This window comes from Pinus tabuliformis, chromosome 6 (genome assembly GCF_031772625.1).
Source record: "Pinus tabuliformis cultivar Carrire ecotype Pingquan chromosome 6, CPIR1, whole genome shotgun sequence".
Lineage (NCBI taxonomy): Eukaryota > Viridiplantae > Streptophyta > Pinopsida > Pinales > Pinaceae > Pinus > Pinus tabuliformis.
The window spans coordinates 1,900,135,736-1,900,157,938 of NC_142292.1; the positions used below are offsets into that span (position 1 = coordinate 1,900,135,736).

General features: G+C 39.0%; 1 protein-coding gene across 1 annotated transcript in view; it reads right to left on the bottom strand.

Moving 5' to 3' along the window:
• ISA3 (isoamylase 3) overlaps positions 1-21,752 on the bottom strand; it is a 382,462-nt gene extending 360,710 nt beyond the window's left edge. The window contains exon 1 of the mRNA XM_089430864.1: positions 21,261-21,752. Coding sequence (XP_089286990.1) covers positions 21,261-21,397 — 137 coding nt within the window. The 5' untranslated portion in view covers positions 21,398-21,752. The remainder of the gene's footprint in view (positions 1-21,260) is intronic.
• Between the last annotated feature and the right edge of the window lie 451 nt (positions 21,753-22,203).

A 22,203-nucleotide genomic window follows, 5' to 3' on the forward strand; every position in this document is an offset into this window, starting at 1 on the left:
ATTGGATTGGAATATCTCTAATTTTCTTGAGCCTAAGGCTCTGAGGGTTTTAAGACTTGTTTCTCTACTAAATTTGGTGGTGAAAGATTACACCCTAGTTAGTAAAAATCCTCATTTATCATATGTTCTAGTTTGGAAATCATGAAATTCATCTATCTGGAAAAACAGCAGAATTCGTGGCATTTCTAAGTAAGAAATTCGAAGAGCTCTGAGGCAGAAATTTGGTGGTTTCTTGAGGCAAAAATTCATCCATCTCTAAGAGAAATTTCGATTGTTTTCTGGTCAGAAGTCAGTGCTTAAGTAACTTAGACCACAGGTCAGGCCACAAAGTTGCAAAGCCATAGGCCGCAAGGCCGAAATTCGTTGAGCAATAGACACCTTATCCAGATCGACAGGGATCACGCAGATATCCTAGGGCAGAAAAAGCAATCTGAGACCAAACCCCAGAACGGTAAGAAAGTTCAGTTGGAGTAGCAAATGAGTACAACACTGTGGTGGCCGAAACATTACTAGGGACATGTTACTGCTCAATCTAGCAGGGGCCCTAAGAGGAGTATCTAGCAAACAACTACTAGAGCAAATGGCAACAATGGGACAAGGACCCACTGTCACCTCAGTCAATGCCCCCTGCTCTCTACGGACTTTCATCAATGGGAGGAAATCACTTGAATGATAGGATCAATGGCAAGGTATAACGTGATTTCCAAGGGCCATTCAAAGGATAGGCTCAATTGATGGTTCCAATGCTTAAAGAAAATTTGAAATGCTCCCCAAGAAAGACCTATGAAGAATGACCTCGAGCTAAGAACTATTCAACATTGATGAATGCCTAGATCAAAACTTCCAAGATCCCTCACTTGTGATTGATGTGGTTATACTAGGGTTCAAAATGAGGCAAGGATGGCTCATTCAATGGAAAGATTCAATTAAAGTGTGAGCTTTGGGAGAACCTAGGGTGACTTTCCACAAAAAAATCATTGAGAGAAATACTATAAGAAACCAAGGGTTGAGAGATATACCATGGTAAATGCTCATCCAATGATCCCCTATAGCTAAGAGAAAAGGTTATGAATGATAAACTACGAAGTGCAAACCTTTAAGAAATCCCCAAGTCAAAGCAGCTTCAAGGGTTCCCTCTTCGTGTGATAGCTAGGGCATCAATTTATTTGAAATTCCACCATCAGAATTTGTTCAAAATTGGAGGATGCCTAAAGGAGACATAAATGAAGAAACTTGTCAGGACAGAATCTTAAAATTCCTCCTCCTAAAATTTAGCACCAAGCCCTAAAAAAATTCCTTATCCTTGGGGGACAAAAAGAGAGGAAGTAAAGAGGTGAAAGAATGATAATTCGTTAAGTTAATGTGATCACCATGGATCTAGGACCAATGTCTCGCTATGGGGAAGATTGGAGTCAAAATGATCAAGATTTAGGAACTTCACTCTTCAAGGAGGCCTAAAGAAGTAGCTACGCTCTTTGTGGATGTAGCTTCAGTGCAACTTTAGACTTTTATACTTCGATATGCAATATTTGGTGGAGTTTCAAGGTAAAAGGTGCACGAAATTTCGCTCTTCGATACTTTTAGACTTTTATACTTCGATATGCAATATTTGATGGAGTTTCAAGGTAATACCTACCCCTAGAAAAATTCATTCTTCTTGCCAAGATGAATAACATATGCAGCAAGCCAAGATTACAAGTGTTTCATAAATTCGCATTAATTTTTAGGGCACAACTAAAATCATGACATAGCATTCCATACATTAGACATGAAACATTATGAAATTCACATGAAAAGAGCACTTACATGACAAAAAGAGCATATCCATTTGTAAACTTGCCAAATAGAAGCTCCAAGACAGATAGCGAAAATATTCCACACATCAAAATGCATTTAATCATCCAAATCATTCCACAAGTTGCAGGTTTGAAATCTTTAGAAAGATATATCCCAAATCCAAGTGATAATGAATGAGAGAGAACACCTCTCTTCTATTTACACAATCCTCTAGGGGGTTCGAATAGCCTAGTATAGCCTAATGATGACCCTATAATAAAATAATGTGCAAAATAACAGTACTTTTGGTGATAAACCCACCAAAAAGCTCCATAATAAGAATAATTAACCTCTCAAGAGGGTCAAAATGATAGAAAGACAGCTAGAAGGGTCGTTGGAAGGCCAAATGAAGTTCCTCATGTGCCAAAATAAGTAGGAGGGCTCCAATAACAATGATGAAGGGGGTGGCCCCTTGATCTCCAAGCAAATGACCTGTGGTGCTCTCAAGTGGTTGTGGGGGCACAAAGAACATCCTCATGGGTCTCCAACTGAATCGATCAAGCATGTGCTCCATCTGTAAGGGCTGGAATAATGATGCAAGCCCTCCCTTGTCTCCTTATGAGAGACAAAACCCCATCTAGGCCCTAGATCAACTACCAAGTGTGGTGAAAGTGTGTAGCCAGTTGGGCTAGGTGGTCCAGTTGCGTCATCATGATCATCGAACAAGTGGTACACGAGCAAGCAATAAGTAGTGCTAAGGGATCCCATGGTGTGGATATCTTCTCTATGTTATAGTGGAGGCTCATGGCTCTCAACACACACCTTATAAATGCCATTAAGACCCTTTGTAGGGCTTGGATCTCGTATAGGGAGACCAAACCCCAAGATGAAAACCCATCTGCAATCCTGTATAAAATCCAATCTGTCTCCTTGCCTTCCAGTACAACAATTCATTAGTGCAATTGAGCAAATGAGCTTACAAATCATGGAACCAAGTGGGCACTTCATAGTGGCATGCCATTCCATAATGGAATATAGAATGTACAAGTGTCCCTAGGTTCAAGAGGGAGGTTAATCAAAGACCCTATTAGGTGGTTTCAACCTAAGTGAATGACAGGTCCATGGTACATTCGTTAGATGGCAAGTATCACATGAAATATTGATGGAATGGAGTGGGGCAACAGGGAAAGCTCCAAGCCACAGACCATGGTACAAGGGTAACTATAGCAAGGGAAACCCACACATGGGTCTATAGACGTAGGAGGGAGCAATCGTGGTACATGAGTTACCCCGGCCCTTGCTTTTCCACCCTTCTTCATACGTATTTTGCCTTTTATTCATTTTTCTTTTATAATTGCTCGAGGCTCCAAGGAATGAGAGCATGATGTGAATGATATAGCAATGAATACCCGCTTAAGGTTGGGCAATTCATTGCCCAGTAGGGGTTGGGACAATCATGGGTTCCTTAATGATGCAGGGGCTCACATAGGGGCCCTAGGAACTAGGGTGATGGCCATGATAAGGGGTAGAGCTCATGTTTGGATTTTTCCCATGTGCTAAATTTTATGTCCTAGCCATCTTTTTCATTTTATGGTACATTTCCTTTTGGAAGTGGCCAAATTATGCTTTTAACTTTTTTTTAGCTGCATCAACCTCTAGGACAACATTCCAGGCCCGGCCCAAAGTGTGGACAAGGGTAGGGGAGGCTAACTTCTTGTGGACCCAATGGGCAAATGTGGACTCGGATCAGAAATATGTGAAAAGGGGTCATAATCAACGGAGGGGAGTGATGTATGTGATGTCGGGAAGAGGTACCATGCAACCAAAATCGGGGTTTCCCATGTAATGCCACTCCTAAAGTTAGTAGCCAATAGAGGAGACCCCATGGGACTAGGATACAACGTTAATCACCAAGTTGGACAAGGGGACAAGAATACATACCAAGCCCATTCTTTCTGGAGATACGGTGGAGATGATGGCACATCAAGCTATCTAGTGGCTACAAGGGGTTGTTGGTTGTCAGCTGAAGACAATGTAGGAGAAAAATTTCTCCTATGGGTGTCACCCACAGGTGGTGGGTAACATCTGGCTCCAACTAGGACATGATCTCTCAATAGAGTGCACAAACGTACTCGAACAGGGAGGTCATGAGAACACCAGCAATCTCTTGGGACTGCAGACCTGTTACCTGCACATCAAAGACTAAGCACACAAGGCAACATGTTTTTGCGGCGTCTTGTGATCGCCCATGCTTTTGTTAGGCCATAAAAATCAACAAGAAATAAAATTTAATTCTAAATGCACTTAATCTAACATGAGAACATAATATGATGATGTTTGCTATGCAAAAATCAATATGCAATGCATCCTACACTAGCATGCATGGATACATTGTGCAAATGCTAAGTATAGTCATACAGCCAATGCAACCAACATATGATTAAGTCAATATAAAAGCACTTTCCCTTATGAACCATTATGAGGCAGGGGACCCAAACATTATGTTTCCCATTGCAAGATTTGCTCGATGAATGGTAAGGGTGGGGGGTGGGAACATTTGAGGACCATGCATCAAGGGTCATGGATGAGGAGGGAAAGGAGGAATCCAACTTGTGCAACCTTTCTTGCAATGAGAATATGGAGTATTCAACGACCAAGCTCATAAACTTTCTATGAATAGCAAGCTCGGGCATATCCTCCTCATGGCATAAAGAGATAGATTGCTCAGGCACATCCACAATCACATTATCCTGATTATCGAGGAAGGAACAAGGTGGACTACAATCATCGTATCTTGGGAAGAACCACAACCCCCTTTCAGGGCATTGGGAAGGCTCCTCAATCTTATGGCTCCCAAGAGATCCATAAAGAGGGGTATCAAACTCCCCTTGGCTATCATGATCATTGGATTGAGGGTTATCATCTTGAAACATATAAAATAGGCCTCTCCAATGATCCATTTATGCAAATCTTCATAAGATTTTAGATATGGAGTCGCCAGGGTGAACTTGAAGTGCCTTGAGAGATGCTTGCTTCACCCTACAAGCATTGACTTTGAAGTTCAGTGAAGAACTAGGGCTTCGTTCTTCCAATGGAGTCACCAAGAATGATATGTCAATATTGTCATATGCGGAAAAGACACACATCTCATGTCCCCGGCAACGGCGCCAAAAATGTTTTCGCTCAATCTAGCAGTGGCCCTACAAGGAGTACCTAATGGACAACTACTAGACCAAATGGCAACAACGGGACAAGGACCCACTGTCAGCTCAGTCGATGCCCCTTGCTTTTTATGGACTTTCACCGATGGAAGGATTCCCGATAGGGAGGAAATCACTTGAATGATAAGATTAATGGTAAGGTATAACGTGATTTCCAAGGCCCATTCAAAGGAGAGGCTCAATTAATGGTTCAAATGCTTAAAGAAAAGCTTAAAGGCTCCCCAAGAAAGACCTATGAAGGATGACCTCGAGCTAAGGAATATTCAATAATGATGAATGCCTAAGATCAAAACTTCTAAGATCTCTCACTTGTGATTCTTCCTTTCAACAACACCATTTTGCTCAAGAGTATATGCGGTAGTAGTCTCCCTCTTAATGCCAACTTCTCTACAATAGTCATTGAACTCATTTGATTCATATTCAATTCCATTATCAGTCCTCAATATTTTGATCTTCTTCCCAGTTTGATTTTCGACCAAGGCTTTGAAATAATGGAACCATGAGAATACTTCGTCCTTCTTCTTCAACAAATATATCCAAGTTTTGTGAGAGAAATCATCCACAAAGATAGCATAATAAAAATATCCTCCCAAAGTATTTACGAGCATCATACCAGATAGATTAGAATGAACCAACTGCAATAGGTCAATAGTCTTGCTATCACTTGAGGGGAATGATCCCCTTTTATGTTTTGCTTCGGCACATCCCTAACAAACACCTTCATGTTCTACATTAATTTCGGGCACACTTGTTACCATCTTTCTCACATCGGGTAGAGCCTTATAATGTAGATGAGCAAACCTCCAGTGCCATAATTCAGATTGAAGTGATGTATCGCAAGACAAAGCTCCTACTGTATTTCCTCCAACTTGATATAGGTTATCAACATTGAATCCAAGTGTAAATGCTTCTTTGAAATTTCTATTCCAAATACGTACCTTTCCATCGATGAATGCCACCTTAAATCCTTTGTCCTCCATCGCCGAGATAGATACCAGGTTCTTCTTTAGATCAAGTACAAATAGTACTACTTGTAGATGAATGGTGTTACCTTGATTCAATTGAAGAGTAACATTCCCAACTCCCTTCACGGGAAAGCTGGCATTGTCTCCAAGGATAATTTCCAAATTTGCATCATTTTCAATTAGATTTGAAAGAGCTTCCTTATACCCAGTGAAGTGCCTTGAGGCACCATTATCAATCAACCAATTTCCCAAAGTATCCAGAGGAGAGGTAGTAGAGAGGGCAGATATAAGATAAAATTATTTTTGCTTGTTATCAACAACATTAGATTCATCATACCTGGAGTTTCTTGATCTTTTGGGAGAGCGACCATTTCAATGTTGAGTAGCGGGAGCATTCCTTTTTTCCTTTGTTGTTGAACCTGTCATTCCTTTGATTGTTGTTGCCGCTGAAATTATTGTTGTTGTGGTTGTCAACATCATGAGGTGTATCCCTTCTATTAGGACACCCCCTAGCATAGTGGCCAAACTTGTTACAAATGAAGCATCTTCCCTTTCTTCCATTTTTAAATCCCGACCTTCCTTGACATTGCTTCTTTGAACCTGCATTGTTCTTCTTTTTAGCATGAGTGGAGAATGCAGTTGGATCATTCCTATTTGAAGGCATATCCATTTCCATCATCCTTGTTTCTTCTTGAGAACATCTAGTCAGCAATTCTTTAAAACCTGGAATCCTATCATTGTTGAGAATAGTAGTGTTGAACACATGCCATTCACGAGGGAGTCCTCCAAGGGCAATGACAGTGAGCTCCCTATTTTCTTCAATCGAAAGAAGATCATTTTTTATCTCGGTAATCCTCATGAAGTAGGATTGAATATCTTCACCTCTTCCCTTCTTTATGTCCTTCAATTTGTTCTTGAGAAAGAGAACTGGTTTGCATTGCTAGCTTTGAACATACCAACCAACTTGTCATACATTTCCTTAAATGTGTTCAAATTGGAGATGTATGCAACCAAATGCTTGCTAATAGAATCCCTGATAATCTTCTTTGCTTTGACTTCACCCTTCTTGTACTTGTCTTCGTGGCAGCCAATGCATTTGAAGGAGGTTCAGAAATATTTCCCTGCACATAGTCCATAACAGCCCGCTCTTCCAAAGTCAAATCAAGAGACATTTGCCATGCATGGTAATTAGACTTATCATTGAGCTTGTCATCAGGCTTGAAGTAAGATGCAGAGGCCATTGACTCTTGTCCTTGTCCAACAAATCTCAGTGATTGCTCTTTTAACTCTTGCTTGGGCTTTGTCTTCACCTCAGCTCTAATGCCATGTTAATTTTAGATAACAATGGTATGTTCTATGCTAAGAGCAATTTACTTCAATTTTCTTATTAGCCCAATATCAATTTCCAGATTAGCAATCACATTAACATGACAGTAAATGCAGATAGAACATAAATAAAAACAACAGAAGACAAACCAAGACAAGAGGACACAAGATGTGGGCCGTGGCGCATGCCAGGGACAAACCCCAATGTGGGGAAACTCTTTGATCAACTCTTCTTATTATTCTTCAAAAGTTCAGCAGAGAGAGAGTACAATATGCAAAATTCACTTGCCCAATCAAAGTCAAATATGTCCAGTCAAACAACAACCACAGGAAGCCCTAACCAGAAAGTCAACGCTAGTCAACGGGGCAGAATTTCTCCTTCAAATCAGCTTGGTCAAACCCAGTCAACTTGGCCTCCAATAGTCATCTGAATCAACCCAAAACAGTGTCGAAAATGACAATCAAACTTGGTCAATGCAGAGGTCAAACCTACGGTCAACATTGGTCAAACAACTTTGTTTGCCTCGATTTCTGTGCCCAAAAATGCAGCCTGCCCAAACAGAAATTTCCACAAGAAAAACGCAGTCAAAATCGATCAACTGCAGCTCGATCAACGTTGGTCAAACCCTTCTTGCAATTCAATCAACGCCCAAAACAGAAAACGCAGTCAAACTCGGTCAACTGCAACTCAATCAACGCTGGTCAAACCCTTCCTGCAATTCAATCAACGCCCAAAACAGAATATGCAGTCTGTCCTTCGCACGTGTGGAGAGAGAGAAGGTCACCTTGAAGTTGTATGACCCAATCAAATGAGGAGAGAGAGATTTGTGTGAGAATGAATGACGTCCAAATGAGGTAGATGCACCTTCTATTTATATGCAATGTTGAGGATGAATAGACATGTCTTTTAGGCTTCTGATCCTACATTAGATTGATGGTCGACCTTGACAATTTGTCCATAACCAAAATAAATTCATAATTCCATTTGTACATGTCAGAATGAGGTGATCTTTAGATCAATCCTACACCTCTCGGAAAGAGGAATCCAATAAAAATATCAATTGCATCATATGAGTTGTTCAAGGTTGAGTTTGGCCCTAGTTGCCAAATTTAACACTTTAGAATGTATAGGTGTCCCTAGGTTCAAGAGGGAGGCTAATCAAGGACCCTATTAGGTGGTTTCAACGTCTAACGGAATGACAGGTCCATGGAGTGGGGCAACAAGGAAGGCTCCAAGCCACATGCCATGGTACAAGGGTAGCTATAGCAAGGGAAGCCCACACATGGGTCTATAGATGTAGGAGGGAGCAATCGTGGTACATGCGTTACCTTGGCCTTTGCTTTTCCACCCTTCTTCATATGCCTATTGCCTTTTATTGATTTTTCTTATAATTGTTCAGGGCTCCAGGGAATGAGAGCATGAAGTGAATGATATAGTAGTGAGTACCCCCTTAAGGTTGGGCAATTCATCACCCACCAGGGGATGGGACAATCATGGTTTCCTTAATGATGCAGAAGGCTCACAGAAGGGCCCTAAGAACCAAGATGATGGCCATGATAAGGGGTAGAGCTCATGTTCGGCTTTTGTCGTCGTGCTAAATTTTATGCCCCGACCATCTTTTTCATTTTATGGTACATTTCCTATTGTAAGTGGCCAAATTATGCTTTTAACTTTCTTTTTAGTTGCATCAACCTCTGGGGCAACGTTCCAGGCCCAACCCAAAGTGTGGACAAGGGGAGGGGGAGGCTAACTCCTTGTGGACCCAATGGACAAATGTGGACCAAATGGAAAATATGTAAAAAGGGGTCATAATGAGCAGAGGGGAGTGATGTATGTGATGTCGGGAAGCGGGACCACGCAACCAAAATCGGAGTTTCCCATGTAATGCCACTCCTAAAACTAGTGGCCAATAAAGGAGATCCCACGGGACTAGGATACAAGGTTAACCACCAAGTTGGATGAGGGGACAAGAGTACAGACCAAGCCCATTCTTTCCGCCAAATCCCCCCACTAATCCATTCCCAGAAGTGTCCATGATAAGTAAGCAAAAATAACCAATTACATAATGAAATCCATACCTTTGGGGTTGGAAGGCCCGCCTTCAAACATATGATCATGACAGATGGGAAGGGTGCATAATGGTTGCTTCAAGTGGCGGAGATGATGGCACATCGAGCTATCTGGTGGATGCAAGGGGCTACTGGCTAAAGACAATGAAGGAGAAAAATTTCTCCTATGGGTGTCACCCATAGGTGGTGGGTGGGTGTCACTTACAGGTGGTGGGTAACTGGAAACAAAGCTCTCACCTTAACAGTAGGAATATTTCGGCAATCAGGGCAGTGACGCAGTGAAACTCTTAATCTGAGACCACAAGTGGATTTAGGTATAGTATGAACCTATTAACCTCAGCCGTGAGATAGCATGGAGACAACAAGTTGGTTGCTCTAGAATCTGAGGTTGATTATTAGGTCAAACATATTTGTAGTTTAGCAAAATAGTTAGTAACCTAGTAGCTATGTTGCATGAAACTTCTAGGAACCTGACTCTGAAACTTAATCAAAACTCGACCATCATGTAATCATCTGTGAAAGTTAATATAGACTTGGTTTTCCTTCTAAATGGTCATCTATGGGTATTATTCCCTTTTATCTTGCAAGATAATGTGCTATTCACTTATTTATAAATTTATATATATATATATATATATATATAAGAACCGAACCGGTCACTGAACCAGTACACCCTCCAAACCGGAAATCGGTCAAAACCATATAGAAACCGGACCAAAAAAATGGTCAACCAAAAACACATAAATATTCAAACTTTATAAAAAAACATATATATTCATGTGCATCCATATGAATCCAAACCATTTATATAGCATGTAAGGGTGCAATCCATCTCTTAAACCAGAAATACATCAACAAACAAGCTCCACACAACCTCTAGCATCCAAAAATTATGCTACAACAAATACCTACATATCATCAAAACCATTTCCTAATTTGGGATCTTCATCATCAATATCAACCTCTAAGCACTAAAATAAGATAGAAAGATCATAGCATGTCAAGTCAAGATTTTGTTTGAGTGATTAGTATTCTTTTCATAGGCTCATGATAGAGGAGTTCAACAACCAATGCCACTATAATCAAGGTACATACAAGACTTAGTGCACTTGATTAAATACTAGTTCCATACCCTCATACATGAGAAAATCCAATGTAGTGTTGCAATCCCCCCAATCCTAAAATCTTGGAAAACTGTTAAGTCTGCTAGATTTTGAGTGAGATCTAAAATTATACTTTCTCCATATGAAATCCAATGAAGTCAAAACCACTCTCAAACATCCTAAGTCATTTCATGGTAATGTTAAAAGGATGAAAATGAAAGACAAAGGAAAATGTCACTTTTACTATATATATATATATATATATATATATATGATGATGATGTTTCGTCCAACGTTTCCATTTTTGGGAGGTGACGTTTCTAAACGTACCGGTTTCAGAAACTCCGAAATGTTTTGGCATTTCGTGCAACTTAGCCTAGTAGTTATTTGCACTTCAATTACTATGAGAAGATTGAGGGATTTGTGGTTCATACCCATATATATGGAAGGTTGGTTTTATGAACTATAAATAATATGCAATACAGTTCCCAGTAGACTATTGTCTTAACTGCCCAATGTTATGACTATATTAGCAAGTAAACCCATAAGGATTACAGATTGATATACACTATTACTATTGCTCATATGTTCATTATTTCATTCAATTTGTCATTGGCAAAGGCTGTAGAAGGCATTGTTATTTTGGTACAAAATTGTTTTGTGATTTTTAAACCCTAAGGGCAAAAATTCCCTAGGGACTCTACACGTTCATTGATGATTATTCCATGAAAACCTAGATCATCTTCATGGAGGCCAAAGATAACTTCTTTAGTAGGTTTCAAGAGTTCCAAGGCCTAGGCAGAGAGCAAGACAGGCAAGAAGATCAAGGGCTTGAGGTCAAACAATGGGGGTGGGTACATCTCCAATCACTTCAAGGATTCTGCAAGGAGGCAAGGACCAAGAGGGAGATGACAGTCTCATAAAACCCTAAGCAAAATGGGGTTGCGAAGAGAAAGAATCAGTCCATCATCATTTCTTCCAAGGCTATGCTACATGACTAGGATTTACCTATGTTTCTTTGGGTAGAGACCTATAACAATGCAATATATGTGCAAAACAAGAGTCCTCCCAAGATAGTGGGGGGCAAGACTTCTGAGGAAGATTTCACGGGATTCAAGCTAGTGATAGGTCGCTTGAGGATCTTTGGTTGGTCAGTAATAAGTATACATCCATGTGTCTGTTTGAGGATCTCCATTAGCTCTTTGGTTGATATAGGATTTTCATTGTTTTCTCTAGTTGGGGTTTCGAGCGCTAATGGATTGTACTAGCCTTGTGATAAGGCTATGATATGTACTTCAACTTAATCTTTGAACATATTAATGGAGTTTTCAGCTGTCCAAAACTTGTGCAATTTTCAAATTTTATTTTCAGACATATATGCTTTCCATCTATTCTTATTTTCAGTTATATTGTCGTGATGTTTTGACATAAGTAAAAGACAATTTGATGAGTGATTTGACATCACCATTGAAGAATTTAATTGTTATTTTGCTTTCGCTATATCTGTATTCTGCTGTTATACTGCTGTTAAAACTAATGTAAAAGTGAAATTTCAATTTTCAGATCTAGTTTATGTGTCATAAGTGACACTAGAGGGCTGAAACTTATCAAGATAGTTTCGTATTTTTTCACCTTGGATTGCCTAGAAGATTGGACTAAAGTGAAATATTGTACTTTTTACATCGTTATACTCTATTTCATAACAACCCAAAAGCCAAAAATTCACAGGGTTAAAATCTAGGACAACTCTAGTTGAAGAGGTGAAATTTCTGTTTTGCATTAAAGCCAGAGAAAGCACAAAATTTCTGCAAAGTATTATTTACAATTATAGAAAATAGTTGAACTATGTCCACTAGGAATAAGGGGCTAAGTTTTATTAGGGCTACACCTTAGGTCTTAATATCAATAATACCCAGTGAAGTGTCAATGATCCAGATGGATATTGGTGGCCATCCGCCTGTTCTACTTGGACCCCAACATGATTTCTTTTAAGTTTCCTTAATTCTAGCACAGCTTTCTATTTTTGGCAGTTCTTCAGGCCCAGAACTTCCGGAGCCATTTTGAGGCCCTAAATGGCGTTTTTTTTTTAAACGTGCCAAACCCATAGTCCATAAGGTAGGCGTTTGCCGAGAAAATTTGTCGTCCTCGGATAGATCTTCCTAACGAGGTATTGTGCGCGCCAAACAGAGATAATATGGCCAAATTACGACCCCGAAAAGTTGGCATTCCAACTAATCCCTACAAGGCCTACAAACTTTTGGCGTCTCATCTCTTAGGGTTAGGTTTTTGGATGTTTGGGTTTTCCATTGTTTCTCAATAATAAAAAGGCCTTCGAGCCTCATTGTAACACAGTGTAGAAGGCATGTAGCCATCACATCTCTTCTCAAAGATAAACTACCATCGCCCAAGCTAGTTTGTTTTATTATGCATGTAAACAGTTTTCAGTACCTGTCATTAATTAAATGAATTTCTGCTCTTTTGTTGTATCTTTGTGCTCTGTTTAAATTTGTATTTCATTTCATTCCTGCATAAATCCAGATCAACCAATGACATAGTCACCCAATATGAAGTCTTTTTTTCTACCATGTCAACAACATATTGCCAATGTTCTACTAACAGAGGCATTAATCTAAAAGAGATTCCTTAAAATTTGACCATTTAACTAAGCTCTTCAATCATATGTTGCCAAACAATTAAGAGTATCAATAGAATTGTCAACATATAGAATTGGGCTTTCATTCAATTAATATTGGACCTCAAACCTTTATCGATATTTTTAATATATGTCATGGCTTCAAGAATTGTATCCTCCTTTTCTACTAACATCAAAAAGGATATTGTCCTCTTGATTTCCCATGTTGCCATGTAAAATTCACCCAAGAAGCCACCAAGCATAGCCAATTTATAATCCTTCATAACTATAAGCACCTTGAAATAATATAGGGGAATCACATTTCACTTCTAGGCCTCTAAAAATTTGAATGAAATAATATAGCTACAAGTTTACATGCATGTTTGTCTATGGGGGAAATTTTTCAAGCTTGAAAAAATAGTTTAGAATGCTCCACAAGTACATAGGAATTGTTGTTATTTTCAGTTCCTTGGCCAAGTGACCAAAGTTTTCCAATTGCATGCTTGGCCAATAGTAATTTTAAGAGTTACTTATAGTTTGTTCCCCACTTTTATTCAATGGATTTGAGAACAAATTTGAGCTCTTTCTAGTTTTTCTCTACTTTCCAATCTTCATTGCTTGTTTAAGCAGGGTAGCTTATGTGATAAGATCCTCCATGCATGACAAGAACATTAAGAATAGTAACAGGAACATCAAGAAGACACAATGTGATGATAAAAGAACTATATTAGTCATCATATTTGAGAGAGGAGGAACTCTCTTAACCTTTTCAAGGTGGTAACCTCCAAATAGAGCCTAAGACCAATGTTTTTAAAACCGGAACCGGTGATCGGACCGGTCCACCTAATGAACCGGTTTACCGACCGGAACCGGTCTAACCAGGACTGGTTTGGTCTAAACGAACCGGTTTTAGAAAAATACATTAAATAATTATTTTTTAATGAAAAAAACTATTTTTAAGATTTAAAACCATGATTCCAAGCCAATAGAGACAAAATATGCAAAGATTGCTCATTTATATAACATGTAAAGGTGAATATATCAAAATGGCACCGAGTGCAATACATATCATCGACAAAATACATAAGCAATGAGGCTCTAAATGGCCTCTAGAGTGCAAAAACAAAGCCTACAAACTATGGGGCCAGTGGCCTACTACAAGACTTCAGTGTAGACTCTACATATATGATAATAGTAATACTATAATAGTGATCAACATTATCACTTGAAGTTGAAACTTCTCATGAGTCTCAGTCATCATGATCAAACTCAGTTGGTTGAGTCTCGACTCCCAAACTTTGCAGTCACAAACTTCTCTATTGGTTCAGTGACTTGAGTCTCAAACTTCTGAAGGTATTCTACCCTAATATGCCCTATTATTTCATTTGGTGCTCCACATGGCTTTACATGGCCTCCTATCCCAGCCAAGTGTTGCTTGAACCTGTTAATACCCCCTCCTTGAATGGATTTTTGGCAATATTTGTAGATCATTTTGCCATCAATCATATCACAATGAGCCCATGCAGTATCTTTGGCTTTTGGAGGCATGATGACTCCCTGGATGGTAGATCATAGAAGTGAGAAGTTTATAACACATAAAAAAAATTAATTCATGGACAACAGTCAAATAAGGAATTTTCAAGTGCAAATCCTTACCTGGAAATGCAAACTAGCTTCCTTAACCTCCTCTTGAAGATGGCAACTCCACTGACAGCTACACACTATCTCCAAAATAGCTCCAACTCCAACTCCAAGATGACTACTTCAGCAAAAACTCAACACTCTCCAAGCTCACAAACAAACTCACAAACACTCCAAATCAGTTGTGTGAGACAAATGAGAGTGAGAGGGGCCTCTTATAGCTTCGAGAGGGTGTTTTTGGAGGGAAAACACCCTTAGTTCCCCCCCAAAACCCCTAAACCACAATCAGAAAACCGCTTTTTGCAAGTTATGGTGGGCATGCCAAAAACCGACTGGTTTAGGACGGAACCGGCCGGTTTGATACAAACCTGCCGGTTCCGTCCTAAACCGGCCGGTTTTCACCGGTTAGGGCCCAAAAAAGGTGAAATGCAAGGTATAACCGGGTTTTTTGGCCGGTTCGGACCGGCCAGCTTGCTAACCGGCCGGTTTGACCGGTAACCGGTTTTTCAAAACAGTTTTTAAAACACTGCCTAAGACACAAGATAAAATACACAACACCTCCACAATGAGCTTCCCTCCTTATTTACAGACCTACAACTAACAATAGTCATAACCACCAATGGCCATTACATTAATTAGAATGGTGGACCACATTCAATAGCCACCTTCAACTACCTAATCAAAATGTTAGGTCCCTATACTACTAGTGTAACCCCTTATTGTTATTAGTGCAACCCCTTATTATATTGTTGTGCCCCTGTAATCCCCGTATTGTTAATATTATGCCCCATAGAATCCCACTACTGTTATTGTTGTGCCCCTACAATATTATTGTTATGTAGGCTTTGATTGTATTGGGACCCCTTAGACTCCTATATATAGAAAGGAGGTCTTGTCATTTGTATCATCCAAGAATTGTTCATTTGTGTAATGTAAAGGAGATTGCCCCCTCGAAGAAGTTGATTTCTAAGGCGTTGATCTTTCTTTTCTATCTTTTTGTGAACTGGTTTCATAACATTTGGTATCAGAGCTTTGGATTCTAGCGTTTCGCTGCTCCAAACAAGTCATCGTGGCATTTTCGTTATAACTTGTTTTTTGCAACGTTTCAGAAGCTAAAAAAAACAACGTGAGCTGAAATCTCTTTGAAGCTTGGGTTCGAATTCCAAATCATGTCTAGCTATATTTTCGGAGATATGATCCAAGGTAGTTAGGGTTTTTGCACGACCCCGAATTATATCTCAAATAAGTGACCTGGGGAAAATACTCATAACTTTCTTTCTGAGCATCAGATTGAAATTTCGTAAGAAGTTATAGAAATAGGACAGCCTGTAGTTTTCTGTGTATCAGTTTCAGGTCTGAAGGTTGAAACAGTGACATGTGGTAACTCGTACAAGTTCGCTCTACTAAAAAAGCGTATAATCAGGTCATCTTGGGAGATTGGGCATAACTCTTTCTTCGAGAATCCAATTTCGATCAGACTGGTGGCATTGGAAAGGGGACGCAGAGGGCTACCGCAGGTCGCAATTTCAAACCTTGGAGATCCAAAATTTCAGAGATACAATAGATTCAAGATCGAGCTCCTAAAATCAAGAAAAAACGATATGAGAAAGTTTGATGGCAAGGATCCAGTAAATTGGATACTACAGATGGAGCAATATTTTGATATACATGATGTACAACTGTTACAAAAGGTACATATTGCATCTTTATACTTAGAACCAAATCAATTTGTATGGTATAGAGGACTTTGTTCTCGTAAACCACTTGTCACCTAGTCAATTTTCATGGAGGAAATGATAGCACATTATGAGGATACAAAGAGCAACACCTTCTTTAGCCAATTGATAAATCTCAAACAAAAGGGTTCAATGGCAGATCACATTGAGGACTTTTAAAAATTGAATATAAGGGACCAAGGTAAATGATATTCCAGAGAAGCAAAGGATTGATGTCTTCATAGGGACTTTAAAGGATAACATTCAACATGAGGTTCGTCTTTGGGAACTTGATTCATTGGAGAAGACATTTAGGTTGGCAAGAAAAATTGAAAGTGGAATTATGGAAACAAGGAATCCTACCACTCACAACTATAAATATGGAAGTGCTTTTGCTCCTAGCCTTCCACAACCTACAAGTTTTACACCACAACAATTAGAAGAAAAAAGAGAAAAAGGGCTTTGTTACAGTTGTGATAGCAAATACACTAAAGGTCATAAGTGTGCTGAGAAGAAATTATTTTACATAGATTGTGAAGAGGAGGGAAAAAAGGATCAAGAAACGTCAAAAGAAGAGGATATACACCAGGAACCAACCCTAGAGAAAGAAGAAATGAATCCGACCATATCTTGTAAAGCATTGGCAAAAATTACCACTCCTCAAACTCTCAAGATAGAAGGGCATATCAAGAAGAAAAGGTTCAAGAAGTGAAAGATCACATCAAGCATCATAAAATGAATCCGACCATATCTTGTAATGCATTGGAAAGAATTACCACTCCTCAAACTCTCAATATAGAAGGACATATCAAGAAGAAAAAGGTTCAAGCAGTGAAATATCGCATCAAGCATCAACAACAAATTCTCCATCTTTTAAGGGATAACCCCACTTTGGTGCAGAATCGAATGAAACAACAGGCAGATCAACATCGCAGTGAAAGAAGTTTTGATGTAGGCAATTATGTATTTTTACAAATACAAACAAATGTCCCTCAAGCAAGCTAAGAAGGATAATAAAATAACACCAAAGTACTGTGGTCCTTACAAGGTGCTGCAAAAGATTGGTACTATGGCATACAAATTGGAACTTCCTGCATCTTCCTAAGTGTCCCCAGTTTTCCATGTTTCATGCTTAAAGAAGGTTATAGGTGACAAGCTCCCAGTTCAAACAATATTGTTGAAACTTGACGACGAAGGAAAATCATATTGGAACCTGAAGCAGTCACGGAAACAAGAACACGACAGCTACAAAATCGATCAATTTCAGAGTATCTCATCAAGTGAAAGAACTTACCCGCTGAAGATTCCACATGGGAGGACGAGAATTTTATATAGAAGCATCCAGAACTACTCAAGCGTTGAGGAAAATACTTTTTTAAGGAGAGGGGCATGTTAGGTCCCTATACTACTAGTGTAACCCCTTATTGTTATTAGTGCAACCCCCTTATTATATTGTTGTGCCCATGTAGTCCCCGTATTGTTATTATTATGCCCCATAGAAGCCCACTATTGTTATTGTTGTACGCCTCCAATATTATTGTTATGTAGGCTCTGATTGTATTGGGACTCCTTAGACTCCTATATGTAGAAAGGAGGTCTTGTCATTTGTATCATCCAAGAATTGTTCATTTGTGTAATGTAAAGGAGTTTGCCCCCTCGAAGAGGTTGATTTCTAAGGCGTTGATCTTTCTTTTCTATCTTTTTGTGAGCTGGTTTCATAACACAAAAATAGTGATGAAAGTAGATACATCACTAGGGAGGATCGTAACATATCATTGAAATGGGTTAACCTCAATGCTTTCAATGGAGAAATCCACTAAGTACATTCATAAGCCAAGGGTTCACTTCTTTCCTTAGTTACACAGGAACCCTTCCCGACATGTAGGGAACCTGTTTCAGCGATTCCCACGTTCCTGGGAGCTTTGGAACGGGACCGAAACGTTACCTAATCTTACGAAACGGCAACCGGAACGACGGCACGTTTCTGGGATGTAGAGGAGTTCGATCTAGGAACGTGGGAGCGGGAATTTCAGCGTTCCCAGCATATTATGTTTTAGACTCTGATTAGACACTCGCTTTCAATATGGAGAGTCCATACACTACAAAATCCTATACTCATTCTCCAGTGCCCAACTATAACCGGTTGCGAATTTGACTGTAAAGAGTTGCCCATTAGAACTGTTCATGGTAAGGCTAACCATGCCATGAGCTCCGGCCCCAATATTGGCGCCCCTCACCCATCCCTCCTCCAGTTCGATCTCCATTGCCACCCAATTCAACAAAAAATGGAATGTTGTTTTGTGAATTGTGCAGACCCTCCGCTTTTGTTGGTGTTATAAAGGGCAGATGAGGAAAGCCGCATTGAGACCCTGGCGGTGCTCTTCTTGGCGCCCAAATTAGTTGTGTTGTGGCCTGCCCACTGTTTGCTTTCTTAGCTGACCAAGTTCCCTAGAGGTTGTCGTTGTTTTCATTCCTTTGCTTTTTCTTTCGTAGAATAATAAAAAAAGGCGCCATTAGCTCGCTTGCATAGCATGGATGTATACCCTAAGTAAAACATTATTCACATCAGAGAATCCATATATATATAATAATATATATATATCAGCATTTATTCCTATATCTTGATTTAATATATATCATTAATAGCGTATTAAAATAGTGATAATAAAATTATATATCAAGATTTAATAAAATATTTTAACACTTCGCAATGGTAACATATTTGGTTAGCTTTATTATTGTTAAATTAAAACTTAATTTTAAAAATTTTAAAATATAAGAATTTTGAATTATATAATTATTTTTTTTATATTTTTTATTTTTTATTATATAATATTGATGCTCCCAATCAGCCGTTTCCTATAAATTTTGGGGAAACTTCTAGCCGCTCCTGACACCCGTACCCAAGTTCCCAACATTCCTGAGTTCCAGAAACTCATGCAACATAGCTTCTTTCCCATTCACAATGTCAAGCAGCACCCTTTCTAAGATAATATCCAAAGTTCCCGGAGACTGGGCACCGAATTGCCATATCAGATTTTGTGACTGCAAAAATGCTCACAGCCATTTTATAGAACTTGACTTCTGAATATTTTTATCGTCAAAGACAATACAGAGAGAGAATTCAAGTTGGGAGTTCAAACACTCTGCAAACTACCAGCAGATCTAATACCATGAAAAAGAAACAGAACATGCAGCAAAATGATAAAAATATATATCTATAGCACAGTCACAGGCAACAAATTGCAGAAACAAAGATAACAGGATGCAAAAACATCAGACATCACAGCAAGAATAAAACTTGTTCTCGGCACTTAATAGATCTGAAAATGGATTTTCTGCAAACACAAAAAATGAGGGGAAATTACTTACTTTTCATTGCTATATATTAATGTATATACTATATATACACCAAAATACATAAGCAACATATGTAACTCAACCGTCACAGGCAGCCCATTGGTTTCAAGTTTCAAAAACAGATTTACACCAGATCTTCCAGAGAATGAATAAAGCAGAAATCCTCAAGCAATGCCAGGTTCCGGTATAGGAAAAACAACGAAGGATTGGCAATCTCTAAATAACGTGCAATTGGATTTATTGACTTTTAGACTCTATGACTGCCTATTTACAACAGGAAGCCATTTGGCAGCTCGGAATATCTCAGCAAATACCTTGTTATAACTCAGAATAACTTGGCACCAAGACTCGCAAGTGAGCCAAGTCCCGATCAAACCTCGTAAGACAGAGTGAGTTTTGACTCGACTAAGATCCAACTGATCAGCCTGTTAGGAGACCCGAGAGTCCAACAGGCTGACTTGGAGAGTATAATTAGCCTTTCCAAAATACAAAAACAATTACGATCTCATCTCAAAGTGGGGTTCAGATGCAACTCAATGGGAAATTGACCTAATAGTGCCTAGTAAAACCTGCGAAGAGTCACAAGCATCTTTAAACAAAGTTTATAAATCTAGGTTCAATTAACTACGTCAAAGTAGCCTTCAACCATAGTAGCTAGATTCGACTGTATTGGCCTTTGCTGTACGAAAATTTGGTAGTAATAAAATAAAATATTTAAACAACAACAAAAAAATCAGGCAATCTTCTGTACAGTACGAATACAGTACAGACAACTTATTTTTGCTCTGTTGATAATATACCTATGTCCTTTATCCCCACAAACCCATAAACACAAAATAATTACAGTGCTAAAACCCCAGAATACTAAAAACTCGAAAAAAATAAGGAAATATAAACTACATTTCTGCTTTAGGGTGCCTACTTGAGGTTCAAATTCTTCGAAAATTTGGAACTAAGTGCATATTTCGGTATCCATGAGATGTATATGTCCGTATTAGAGCTGTTTATGATTTTTTTCACTGGGTCTTTTGAAGTGCCAAATCGTATTAGAATTCGTACTCGTATCCAAATCTTATTACTATGCATTAAATCTCAATGTATGATACAATGTAATCAGACAACTGAGTTTTTTGTAGCCTTAACATCTTGAGTTTCGTTTCAACTACCTTAATTTGACTTAACATACGTCCATGTATTCTAAACAGAAGTATCGCACTGCAGAGTAAACACGCAGAATCACGAAATAAATCATGTGTTCAATATAGTCTAGCTTTCGCTCTAAAGCTTCTGCATCTAGCCTTAGATCTGATAAATAAGTAGAATTCAGGGAATTGAATTTCGTGGCTTGAATATTACATTTAAAAGAATCAGATGCAGAGCTTATCTAATTTGTAACACGTTCTAGAAATTAAATGCCAGCAATAAAGAGGAATATTAAACAAATTTCTCACCAAGGGCTCCTTTGGAGACAAGGTGACACTGGATTCAATCCAGATTTTTGAATGCAGTTCCGGCTTTGGACAGTGGAGCATGGCGCTGCAACCGAAACCCCGCTATTTATAACCATAGAATCCAAAATTCCAGTCATTTCTTCCTTCAAATCAGGCAAAATAGTAGAACAAATGCCGCGACAAAACAAAGCGCTGATTCTTTCGGAATCCTAACTAAAAGGAAGGGTCAACCATGCCTAAAAGGTCACCGAAAGTGATTCGAATACGGGAGCAAGAATATGAAAGAATAAGTGCTCAGAGGATTCGAATCCAGGACCATTGAGCATGAAAGAATAAACGCTCAACATCGTTATATTGCAATTTACACACTTATCTTGACGGCCTTCACGTGCCTCGGTATCAAAGCTTTTACATCGATTTTTGAATTTCATATTCGAAACCCTTTACAGGGCTCGGGATTATATGAAAAATGCAACAAAAGCTTTTATAGAGGTACATAGGCGTGGGGATAAAAAGTCCAGAAGCTTTTGCGCCTTCGCAGCGTGCCCAGTTGTAAGCGGATGTCACCTCGTCGGAGTGAAGCGACCGAACACGTGGCAGAAAAGACATGGACATAGCCATACTAAAGGAACCGCCCGAATCTGTGAATCGAGACGCGAGGAGCTGCGTAGCTGCTCAGGCAAATAAATAAGAAAATAATCTGTGATTTCACTCGAAGCTTTTTTTGTATTTATTATAATGTGATTTTATGTATTGCAGCGTAACCATTCAAACTACGAAGAGGAACCGAATATTTATAGGAAATATTAGAAACCCTCGGAAGCGAGATTCGGTCGATGAGAGAAATGGGAGATAGGAAATGAAATAAAGTGATGGGATATTTTTCCGTTTATGAGATTAAAAATAGTTTATGGGATTATTAATTATTTTATTAAAGTTTTTA